This window comes from Brachyistius frenatus, unplaced genomic scaffold, assembly GCF_029030835.1.
Source record: "Brachyistius frenatus isolate BFR_SWC_R1_liver_20210118 unplaced genomic scaffold, ASM2903083v1 Contig_34, whole genome shotgun sequence".
Taxonomy (NCBI): Eukaryota; Metazoa; Chordata; class Actinopteri; family Embiotocidae; genus Brachyistius; species Brachyistius frenatus.
The window spans coordinates 1,001,577-1,013,737 of record NW_027210633.1 but is presented as its reverse complement, the minus strand read 5'-3'; the positions used below and the strand labels follow the sequence as shown (position 1 = coordinate 1,013,737).

Here is a 12,161-nt window from a genome sequence, read left to right as displayed (position 1 = left end):
TAAATCCTCTTGGCAGTGCTATCTGAGTAGTGAGAGGAGAGTGCAGAGGAGTGCTTAAATTTGCCTGTAAAGCAGCTCTTTTAAATAAAGCGCTGGCAGAAAGTTTCTGCTGATAGTACTCAACTTTACTCTTCTGTATGACTGACTTATACAATATGTTGTGTCAAATAAAACCTAAAAGAAGTGCAGTTTTAGCCATGAAAGCAAAACAACGTCATGAATGGGTGCACCATAATAAGTAAAGGATGATGAAACGTCAGGGCTAAACTGCTCGAGTCCTTTGTGTGCCTCTTTTCTGTCCTTGCTGGCTGGGAAGCGGTAATAAAGTTAGGGGGGCAAGAAGTGTGTCCCTCCTGTGTGATTGGTGTCACTGAAGAAACAAGGTTGCCTAAGACAAGCTCTCTGCCAATAAGCCTTCACTGTCGCTCTGCCTCAGCGGCTGCCTGCTGGAGTCTCTGTCCGTCTCATCCTCTTCATCAGATCTGCCAAGACTCAAGTGTCGCTGGTACACAGGAGGGCTGTGGACAGAAACACCACAATATCATTACTTGGATACTTATAGTAGAACAAAAGCGGTCATAGAAATCTAATATGGAAAAACACAAGCATTTAGGCGGTAACATACCCCTGTTTCACATTATGTAAATAACGCATGCCATGAAGTGTGCATATCATGTGTGCGCATTGTTGTCATGTCTTATTTTTAATTAGTATGTGGGAAAATGCATCACAAATATTACTGTGCAATGGTCCCAGATGAAAAGGTGTTACAACAATTACCCCACCAACATAACAAGAAACTCCTTAGGTTGTCAAATACATTTTCTATGCATGAGTATCATCTGTGGCACAATATTCAAATATTAGTGAATAATATGTGCAGTTAGTAAGGAAAACGCTAAAGCACTGATGCGCTTCTCCCTACTGTACTTATTAAAGGTTCTTTAAAACCGGGACTACGTAGACTATGTGCATGCTATAACAATAACTCATTGCATGACTTTAATGGCCCCTTAATTCACTGGAGAGATTTTAATGTATCAAGACTGTCACAAGCACCGCTCTTTAACACACACCCTGAAGACAACAAGAAAAAACACAACTGAAACATGCCGTTTAGTACCCACATATAAGATCATGAACTGTCTTTCAACTGATTTACAATTATCCTCAACCTGAAACTTATAGTAATTAATCTTAGAATAAGCTTTAAGTGTGTTTTTTACGAAATAATGGTATTTAGAAATCCAAATGAAGTGACTGGAGAGTGTCTGCAATACAGAGTAGAGGTATCACTACTGTTGGGACAATGAAGACAGTGCCTTTGCACCCTTCACCTACATGCAAGGTTCTGCTTGAATACAAATCCTGGTATTCAATTGGACGATACTTCTCTGAACTTTGGAGGTCCCCGTGAGGCAGCCACGATGTCACGTTTTTAACTAGCCTAAGCTAATTAAACCTCTTTTCCTCAACATAAGAAGGCCAATTTCAAGTCGACGCCCTGCTGCTTCCTCTGCTGGTACACCAGGAGCAGCCACCGTCAACCCGCCGAGGGAGCGACATAACGGCCTTGTTATCGTCCAAGCCGAGGAAAACACCAGCGGACACACCAAATAGACTGACCACAAAGTAGCTAGGTCTTATCTAGCACAAGTAAACTTTAGCGTATCACAAGGATTATTTACAGAGTCAAAATAAATCCAAAACATTTGCACACAGCAAACACTGTTAGTATTTTTAGCGAAACATCCCGAATCAGGCTCTTGGGTTATTCTCACACCAAGCGTCACCTTCTTCTGTTGGTGTCAGTCACTGTCAGGCCTGTAGAGGTACTTCATCACCACATTATCCACTTTCTTCTGTTTCTTCTTGGTTTCCTTTTTTCCTGATTGACCATGACCTGCTGGCTCCTTCTCATCATCAGATGTTGTTTTTTTGGGACCCCTCTTAACACTGCTGGAGCTGCGGTAGGAGATGGTTGAGTCGGAGGAGGAGGAGGAGGAGGAGGACGACGACTCTGAGGAGGAAGAGGAGTCCTCTGATTCACTTTGTTTTTTCTTTGATCTCTTCTTGGACTTCTTGGCCTTTTTCCCCCTCGAGCTCTTTCTGCTGTGACGATCGTCTGAGGAGGAGGAGGAGGAGGAAGAGGAAGAGGAGTCCGAGGAGGGGACTTTACTTTTTTTGTCTTTGCGGCTGCGGGAGCTGCTGGCACTCAGGGTGCTGGACGGTCGGTTACTGTAGTCCAGAGCCGAGCTGGATGAAGAGCGAAGCAGGCTAGATGTGCTGCAGCCCAGTCCCTCGTCTCCTTTCTTCCGACTGTCCTCACTTCCTTGCCCCTTCTTCTCATCCTCTTCCTCACCACTGGAGTCATCGAGTTTGCTGCGCTTGAATTTAATGGGTTTGAAGCTCAGCACCTCGTTAATTGCGGCCTCCAGGTCGGGGTCCAAGTAGTTGCGGTGGGTGACTGTTTTAATGTCCGATATGTCGGGCAGGTTGCCGTCTGAGGATCGTGGTTGAGCCGGAGTAGAAAAGCTGCGACTGAAGGCGCGGGGACTGTAAGATGACGGTCCCCCTTCACTAAAAGCCACACTCTGGCGATCGTCATCATCATCATCTACATGGACACCAAATTCACTGAGGCCACAGCTGCGAGCGAGGGACAAGCGAGAGCTGCTGCGCTTATCGTCTTTCCAAGAGGAGCTGCGGTGCAGTGATCGGGGGCTGGTGCGGCTCACACTGCTGATTGTCGACTTATTGTCATCATCCATGTCCAACATGCCCCTCCTGGTGGACATCCTGCTGGGAGCCACCGAGGACACCATGGACTCCTTATCAAATTCAGGGCTGCTGCGGGAGGTCCAGCGGGACTCGAAGCCTTTCCTGGCTCTGCTGGTGGCTTCAGAATAGGCCAGGGAGATGACAGAGCCTTTGTCATCGAAGTCTTCCTGTGCCTGACTCTTCTTCCAATCCTCCTGGAGCTCTCCAGACTTTGACTTGGCTTTGCGAAGGGAGGAATGGTCTGGAGTGTCAGGCTGCTCTTTGAGAGTGCTAAACAGGGAGCTCTCGTCACCTTTCCCCCCTATGGAGTCCTTCAGGTTGGAGCGTTTCCGGTAGCTCAGGGAACTCATGACAGACACCGATCTGTTCTGCTCTAGCTCTTTGCCATCTTTACTGCTGTCAGTCATCTTCTCTTTACCATCTTTCATCTCCCTGGCATCTGCATTTGCAGAATATCTAAAAGGTTGCGTAATAAAATTGGCAGCAGAGATAAAAAATAAAAAAAAACAGAACACAAGAACAACAAAAAAAGTGTCACATTTAAAGGATAAATTCTAATCTGGTTTGTGGTAACTGAGATTTTACATTTTGCCGCTTTGACACTGTGATGTCAGATTGTTACAGAATAAATCTGTCATGTTCATTTGTCCTTGGGACCACTCAAGATTCTGGAAATACATACGGTACCTCTGGCTATTGCTGTGAGTGTACACTGTAGAAAGTGAGGCAATCAACCAGTGAGAAGATCTATCTAACTGAGGCAGAGGCGTCATTTAGCAGGCGTGCCAACTGGCCACGGGCCACCTCAATAAATTTGACAGCAGCCGCTTTCCCATCCCGCCTCCTGTCATTAGACAGATTACTGAAAGAGAGAGATGACACCTAATCATATGAAATACTCATCCTTCTGTTGCAAACTGCCCCAGGTAATCGTGGGCCTTTTTAAGGCTGGGAATGTGGGTAGTTTTATTGCTACGGCACCACAGGGATTTATACGGTTCATCCGACATGATGTAAAAGGAATGGGAGCACTGACCTAGTGCTCTTCAGACTTCCCTCATCTGACTGGGTCTTGTTGGAGCCTTTGTTCTTCGAGAGCCAAGACTTAACTCCGTCCACGCGATCCTCCACTTCTGAATCTGTTTCCGTTTCCTCTCCACTGCGAGGAAAGAAAAACAGCTACAGTTTGTATAGTGCGTCCGGCACGACAGCAGAAATAGTCATCTTAACATGTCATTTTTATATCTTCAAGTGCAATAATCTGTCTGTCAAGAGAGTTCATTCCAAGTTTTTCCAAAATTCGGACTCTCAGCTGCTTGACACTATTACAATAAACTGCCAGTTTGGATAGATTTTTTTTTTTTTTTTTTTTAGATCAGAAAAGAAATTAAACTAAATGCCAAGTTATGTGAATATTTTATGCAGTGTCACATCACAGGAAATTATGCAGGCAAAATAATGGTTAGTTTTCCCATATCAGAAGCTTTTTGTTGTTCAGTTCTCTTATAATCATAGGGGTTAGTGTGATGCAAGGCAAATCAGACAGGCTGCAGTTGTGACACAATAATTTCAACATGTTCTGGATGTTTTTTTTCCGCCATCTCGTCTGTTTCTACAGACGAACCTGCTGCAAATGCATTAGTGACCACGCAGTGTGCAGATGAAGCTCTTGGAGGTATAATTAACTTGTTTGGCTGGTTCGAAGCTGCTAGCATCTGTGTGGCATGTCGCCTGCCCCTAGTGAATGTTATTGGAGTGGAGCCATGAGACAGCCCCTTACGCTTGACATGACAATCAATATACAGAGACCTCGAGATCCTGATGAAAAAGCTCAGCAGATCCCACCTGGACAGGGTCAATCCTCATTCAGTTGTTTCAGATCTGTGAATATTCTGAATTATGCATCCCATTGTGCTAGAAGGTTAATGTGACAGGAAGAGGGGGCGCAGAATGGCACAACCTCTGAGTCAATACTGCCATCATGGTCAAAATACATTAAGAGAGAAATTCTCATTTTGTATTGTGAGGACACATTGCCTCCAGCCTCAGGACTAGATATACTCCAGTCCTTGGCTGCGTGATGTGTGAAAATACATTTTCACATTTTACATAGCAACATATGTTGAGCATTCTATAGGATTTTGGAACATATGGATCCTTGGTGCAATTTCAAAACTGTCTGTGCAAAAATGGGAGAAAATTACATTCTCCATGATGCAGTACTGTGTTTTAAGACAAAATACTGTATATCAAAATAATTGAAGAGAGGGCTGTTGTAAAGCAGCTGCTATTTGTAGTCCTTCTTGGGGGGGTTGCAATAGGTGGAAAAGTGGGACTGACTACCCAAGAATTCAGTGCAAAGGGGGGCATTGAAAAGCCTGGGATATAAACTACAGTATGTTGAGAAAGGAGGAATGAAATGTCTGGATTTAAGCACATACCACAGGTAATTATTACCTTTTTAAATGTGCTATGAACAGTTCATTAGTGACTACCCTAATAACCACTACAGATTCATGTGTAGACTTTTTGGCTAAATTATTTGTAAAACAAAATCTCCAAAGATGCGTGACAAAACTATCCAGAAGAAGACGGTCCACAGAGACTGTTTGTATGTAGGGCCCTTAATTGTGTGCTCCCTCCCTGGCCCCTTTTGATTAATGGCAGACTTTGCTATTATTTACAGCCATATACTGTACAGTAACTCTCCAAAAGCCATGTGTCATCAATCTAATCTACCTGTATAAAATTGATGGAACTGCTTGTGTATCACAGAGTTGTGGATATATTTCACCCTGTGTCTACAGACAGCTGACTGTCGTTAAAAATGAGAAACAGCGATGCAGGTAGCAGATCTTTCTTGGTGGACAAGCTTATCTATCTGAGCCCGGGAACATGCTCCGAAAATTCTTGCAAACACAATATTCCGAGAGGCGCGAGATGACAGCCAGACTGCTGAGCTCCATCATTCGTCCACATACCATATGTGCATTTTTTATGCAGGTCTCCCACCGAACAGCGAACCCTCTCCTTTGTCACCGAGCTTTGTGTCACACATTGTCATTTTTCACTATTTTTCTCGTTTATCTCTCTTTTTTTTTTTTTTTTTTTTTTTGGTGGTGGTGGTGGTCTGCCTTAAAGCAACAAGAAAAGTAGTCATGCTGGTGCAATTTGAATATCGTGAGGTAGTGATCACGGTGTGGACAGAGCACTGGAATTTTGGGGGTAATCAGGCTTTCAATCTTTCTAAGAGAATTAATATCTTAACCTAGAGCCCTGACTCTCTGGGGGAAATGGTAATGATGATCCCAGGGAGAGTATAAATGGCCTGGTTATTTTATTTTCTAGACAAAGCCCTGTTCATTTCAGAGCTGGAGAGCTGCTTCATGAGGCAACAAGCAAAATTGTGAGTCCAAGTTCAGCTATTATACTCCGTGTCAAGCCTTTATTTCCCACTCCCTGTCCTCTCTCCTGCATACTAAGTAGAACAAATAAAAGCCCACCAAAAAAAAAGATAATAGCTTCATTAATACCAGCAAGTTGATTACACATGTTGCCCATTTATCAGCTCTGTGATGCTGTGACTTTTTAACATGATATATCACACAAAATACTGAAACCAGCCCACAGCCAAATCACCCCTCCCGTCCCTCTCAAACACACACGAGCGCGCAAAATAAAAGGTGGCTTGCAATTGAGTGCTGTGCAAATGGTGTCACAAACGATTTGTCCTTGGCTCCACACTACTAGCTAACCAGTCCTGAGGCTCGTGGATGCAAACAGGCCCCGGGACTTCACAAGTGAACATTAATCGCTTCTGACAATTGGCCTGCACTGGTTGTAAATCTTTGTCACAAATACTTACTCTCAGCATCAAATCTCGTATGGCTTGGTTCTATCAGTTAACTACTAAACTAAACACCATATTTTGATGGTTTCTATTCAGCATGAGACAATTAAATAAAACTGCATATTGCACTCTGTGATGTAATTAATCTTATATTCAAGGATAATTATTACCTTGTGCTAAAGGTAAAAAAGAAATATAACAGTCAGTCAAGCATTTACATGTGATGTCATGTATTGTATGTACCCTCTGTGAGGGGGGAATGCAGCCTGAAAGACCCTAATTTGACTTACATTTTCTTCCCCTGCAATAATCCCGCTAACCTCTGTGTTGAAGCATCGAGCATAAAAAAAAAATATTGAACAGTCATGTAAATCATCTGGAAATTCCACTTCATGATTAGAAGAAAAGTCACCTTCTCTGTCATTGTTCACCCATGTTGCTAACGCAATGATGTCGAAGCAGGGGGGAAATGCAATGAAGTAAACATGGCAAATCATTGCTTTTTTCTTTTTTTTTCTTGAGTCACACAAAAAGAAAAACGCTGATACACGCAAGTTGTCTGATGAAAAACTTGATAACAAAAAGCAGTAATGAAGAGCGTGGCGTGTCTCTTTGAAGAAGCAATCAGAGGTTAAAGCGGGAAACTATATTGCTACAAAGTGACGACTGCGTTTTCATACACTAGGTTTAAATTATTTAACATCGTTAAAAAAAAATTAAGAAAAAGAAATTCAGTCAGTCAAAAGAACATATTTAACATTCACAGGAAATGACTGCACATTTTAAAAGCGAGACAAGGTGAACTTTTGTAGTTGAAGTTAAATGTTTCAGGGCACTCTGAAATGAGATTGGATTAGTGGAGTATTTGCATGCATGGAAATCAACGGCTGCGCTTTGAGGCGAAACGTTTGAGTCGTGCACCGTGCTGTTACCGCCGCGCACCACTTTCTCACCATGCCGTGGACAGCGATGCAGTCGCAGAGGGCTCATTATTTCACAGTCACAAGCATCCACTGTGCTTAAGGTCTTCCAGAGCACATGTAAGATACTCCCACCACGCTAGTACTATAAGGTACTGCTACTTTGACAGTGTATATGGCAACATATTTCACAGAAAATAACTGCCATATTGGTATATTTTTTACAACATACCGTGTGAGAAATTGTTTTCTGTTAACTGCACAATGTGTTTCTATTGCTTTTCACTCTATAATTTCCTAAAAAAAAAAAAAAGGGTTAAAATTCATGTTAAATTGAGTCTGATTTCTCATGGCTGTACATGGGCCGGGAATGTCTGTGGTGCGTTCACCACACTAACTCAGTGGGACTTGTTGCATGTGCTCCGGAAAGGCCGCAGAGCAACAGGAAACGTTTCAAAAACAAAGTTCAGTGCAACAGCTTAATCACTCGATCCAAACAAATGCATGATGGCGTACGTTGGTGCTTCAAATGTAGCAGAGGATGCTGTTTGATACAAAAATAATTGTGGAGACAATGATGCAGTGTTACCGTGAGTTTTTGTTACACTTAGTTGGTCTTCGTTTGGGTCATTTTTTCCAAAGCAGTAAGAGTGGTTTTAAAAAAAGGAAGAATACTGTGAAATTTACAGTCATAGTCCATTTTACACTCTTGTTTAGATTTTGCATAGTATCCCACGTGCCATCAGCAATTTCAAATAATTTCTTGTTCCTTTTGAAGGAAGGAAAAAACAAGCCCTGAAATCTCCAATGAGGCTGCCTGTGTACAGACACCTCCAGATAATTGGAACGCAATAAAATGAAACAAATGAAACACCGGGGCCATCCTCTAAACATAGCTATTATCAGAGATGTATAACCCAGACAGTGCTTTCTGTTCTATTTACAATTACTTCTCCCCACCGTGTTATTGTGAACCAACACAAACTGAAAGGACACTGCATTATTGTCTCTTGTGGTTGAAATAGGTGAGAAATTTTTTTACAAAAAAAACAACAACTTGAAAACAACCATAATGAAAGAAACAAAGGATGCATTTTCCGTTCTCACGTTTTGTTCTTTCTTTTCTGATATTTTGTCACCATGTCTTGCAAACTGCCAGATGTGTGGAAGAGACCAAAAACAGGAACAGGGAGAAGGAGAAAGGGAGAGGGTGAGATACACAAATAACAGTGCAAGAGGAGGCCAAGAAGAGATAGCAGCAAACAAACCGTTTTACACTTGACACACATAAAATAACTATCCATTGTGCTGTAGAGCGGTGTCACTGTAAATCAACTCATGCCTGCTCAAACACAACTGGTGTGTGTAATGTCTTCCTTTCAGAGGTCTGTGTTACTGCAGTCGGCGTTTACCTCGGTGGGCTCAGAGCGAGCATAACCCTCAAACTCCACTGCAAAGAGTAGCCAAACAGGGAAAACTGGCACCGAGACAAAAGATCAGAAGCAGGGAGCCAAATTAAACCCTTTGAGAAGTATTTGGGGAACAGAGGGAGTGTAGTATGACTCATGAGTACAAAAGAGGTCGGGCAGAAATTGATGTAGGAAGATGTGTGAGAATAAAAAGACCCAGGTCGTGATTGACAGCAGGCTAAAAAAAAAACTAAAAAAAACACTGGCATTTCTCATTTGGGAACTTTGTTGCAACTTATGAAAATAATGTGTTGTGTGGCATTCAAGGCCTCTAGCTACAATGGAGGAGTCGTACCAAGCATACATTACAAATCCACTGAAGCAAAGGCAATTGTGTCTTCCTTTTAAAGACGATTTAAGCCGCGCTGTACCTGTTGATTAAGTCGTCATTATCGTCACTCTCCATCTCATCCTCAATGGCAGCCTGCAGGTCCCCGATCCTCTTGAAGGCCAGCTTAAGGTCCACCTGTAAGCTCTGATTTGCCGCCTCTAAGCTCTCGATGTCCATTTCCTGGTGAACGGATGGCAGCACATTAGAAGCACCTCCTCTAGCGTGAACACCGGTGAATCCTATCACGGCACCCAGCACCCAAAAGCCTTACCAGCTCGTGCTTCTTGCGGCTCGCCTCGGCCTCCTTCTTGGACAGCTCCCCCGTTTCTTCTTTCATGTCCCTTATCTGCCTCTGCATGCGTTTATTCTGCTCTTTCTCCCTGTTTTCTGCAGCGATGCGTTGGTTCCTCTCCTCTGTCATTTTCTCGAGGTTCTCCTTCAGACGACCCACCAGAATCTGGGGAGCAGTTGATGAGAACTTTGTTCTTAATAAGGTCGCATATAGTGTGGACAAGTAAACAACTCTGAAGTTAAATGATCTCCTTTGAACCCTGCCCACCATAGTCAGACTTTATTTGCTATTACAGGACTGATATTTGAACAGTTGTCCAACTTTTTCCTGGTTTTAATTCATAGACAAAGTGACTATCAGCAGACTTCTCTCAGGTTCAGAGGACATACAACACACTTTTGAAAATATCAGAGGTGTAACCAGTGACTGAAATAAACATCATACAAGCTGAAAGGAGGAAGTAAAAGTGTGAAGTATAATTAAAACCTGGAGTGTTCACAGCCAGACCTGAACATTTCAAAACACAACTAGACTAAATTACTGGTAGGTTGTATTTATATTATAAATTGAACAGTTATCAACTTCCTGTGGTGAAAATGACTGACTGGATCCTGAAAACATGTTAAAAAAAATGTGCTCTTATATGGTACTAAATATGAATCTAAATACATTCCTTGATGAATGGCTTTTCTTAACAAGAACCTCAAAGACATGGAGCAATGCAAGGGACACTATACTTTCTCGTTTATATGCTTTATGTTAGAAAATTAAATGTCAAAATTTGCATTTACACGTAGCAAAGCATGTCTTCTACATTTAGCAAGACCAGCAGCATCATCTCACCTCCAAGCGCTTGATCTGCGTCCTCTCATACTCCAGCTTGGTCTCCAGCTCACGGATCTTGGCCTCCTGACGGCTCACGAGAGACTTCTCCACCATGGACTGTTCTTGGAACTCTAACTGGCTCTGTAGTGAATGAATCTGGAGGAGGGGACACACAGATACATGGGCATAAACACACTTAATCCCTCCCTAGGGAGCAGTGCCCACTGCACACCTTGACCTTTGCTAGCCGCTTCTTCTCTTAGGCGAGGACTGTAAAACTTAAGAGGAGGTGCTGATGTTAGGTGTGTGTCTTAAAACTAAATGAATGTTCACTTTTTTGCCCATTTTGCCCGTGCAAATTTAATCCATCTTGGTAAATATAAATATTGCGCATGCAGTCTGAGTAATGAGGTCTAGATAAGCCTCCAATCTACCACAAATGGTCAAAAGAAGAGCTTGTGGTTCAGGCTGAGTAACAGCGAGTCGCAGTAATTTCACAGGCTTTGAGAAAAGGGCTCTGCCTCATGCAAAGCACATTTGTTCCATCTCAATCGTTTTCTCATGACTGATAAAAGGAAAAAAGATACGTCACAACAAAACCAGCCTAAAAGGCAGCATGGCACCTAATGAGGGACTTTGCATCTGAGACGAGAAGGATTTGGAGTTCTCCTTTGATATTGCTAAAGAAGCGAGATTTCCCTCCTACTGGGGATGAGATAACCACTTCAAGGTCAGATGCTTTAGATAGCTACCACTGCCTACTCTGGCAGGTTTTAACAATGCCTTACAGCCTGCTGTGTGTCTCTAGTGTAGCCAAAAATATTCTGATGGGTGGGCCCTGAGTGGCCCAAAGCTTTGGTACAATATCTTATTATAATAGAAATGGGGTGCGCTTTTAGGGAGCAGCAAGCACTCGGTTCTTTGCTTTGAAGCACATTCTGTTTACAGCAGATGGTTGTATTTATTTAGTCCACTGTGTATCCATAAAAATAAGAAAAAGTCCGGTAACATAGTGAGTCTGAGTTTGCATAATCTGCATGCAAACAAATGCATCAACAAAGTAAGCACATTAATACATGACACACCTGACACATTAGAGGTTATCTGAATAAATAGCGCTCCATCAGAAAAACACATTAAAAGCACTCTCATCAACATACTTTCCGCCTAAACCCGGAGCATTAACCTTTTTACCACATTAATACACATTTAAACTGAGCTTCAACCATTAGCTAACACCTCAACCACAGTATACAGCAATTACTCAAACTGAGAAATGGGCTAAATAAGACAAGGCTATGAGGTTGATGACAGTTTTTATGATTCAAATACAGAGCTGTTAGATCATGAGCTGTGAGCCAGTTGTGCAGCGTGAAAACCAAGAATGACAGTTTGCAGCCACACCAGCAGCTCTGTGATATTTTTAATTAGACACACCGGAGCTTTGAGCTACATGCTAAAGTCAGCATGCTAACCTGCTCACAATAACAATGTGCTGATGTATAGTGGGTAAAATGTGGCCCATGCAGCTGGGAATCATGGAGGTCTTTACAAAATACATTTTGCAGAGCTATCTGTTGGATGTTGAAATATTTCACTGAATAAGTGAAAAAATTTGACCTGCGAGAGGAAAAAGTGGATCATCAACGTCAGCATACTTTATCCTCTGACTGACAGATATTGCCAATCCCTA

At 42.5% G+C, this 12,161-nt stretch overlaps 1 protein-coding gene across 3 annotated transcripts in view; it reads right to left on the bottom strand.

Moving 5' to 3' along the window:
* Positions 1-429: 429 nt before the first annotated feature.
* LOC138622071 (unconventional myosin-XVIIIa-like) overlaps positions 430-12,161 on the bottom strand; it is a 52,389-nt gene continuing 40,657 nt past the window's right edge. For all 3 annotated transcript variants that reach the window (XM_069700541.1, XM_069700538.1, XM_069700539.1), the window contains 7 exons: positions 10,487-10,624; positions 9,623-9,808; positions 9,392-9,531; positions 8,659-8,703; positions 3,818-3,940; positions 1,794-3,237; positions 430-518 (listed from right to left, as the gene is read on the bottom strand). In XM_069700541.1, coding sequence (XP_069556642.1) covers positions 1,809-3,237; positions 3,818-3,940; positions 8,659-8,703; positions 9,392-9,531; positions 9,623-9,808; positions 10,487-10,624 — 2,061 coding nt within the window. In that variant the 3' untranslated portion in view covers positions 430-518; positions 1,794-1,808. The remainder of the gene's footprint in view (positions 519-1,793; positions 3,238-3,817; positions 3,941-8,658; positions 8,704-9,391; positions 9,532-9,622; positions 9,809-10,486; positions 10,625-12,161) is intronic.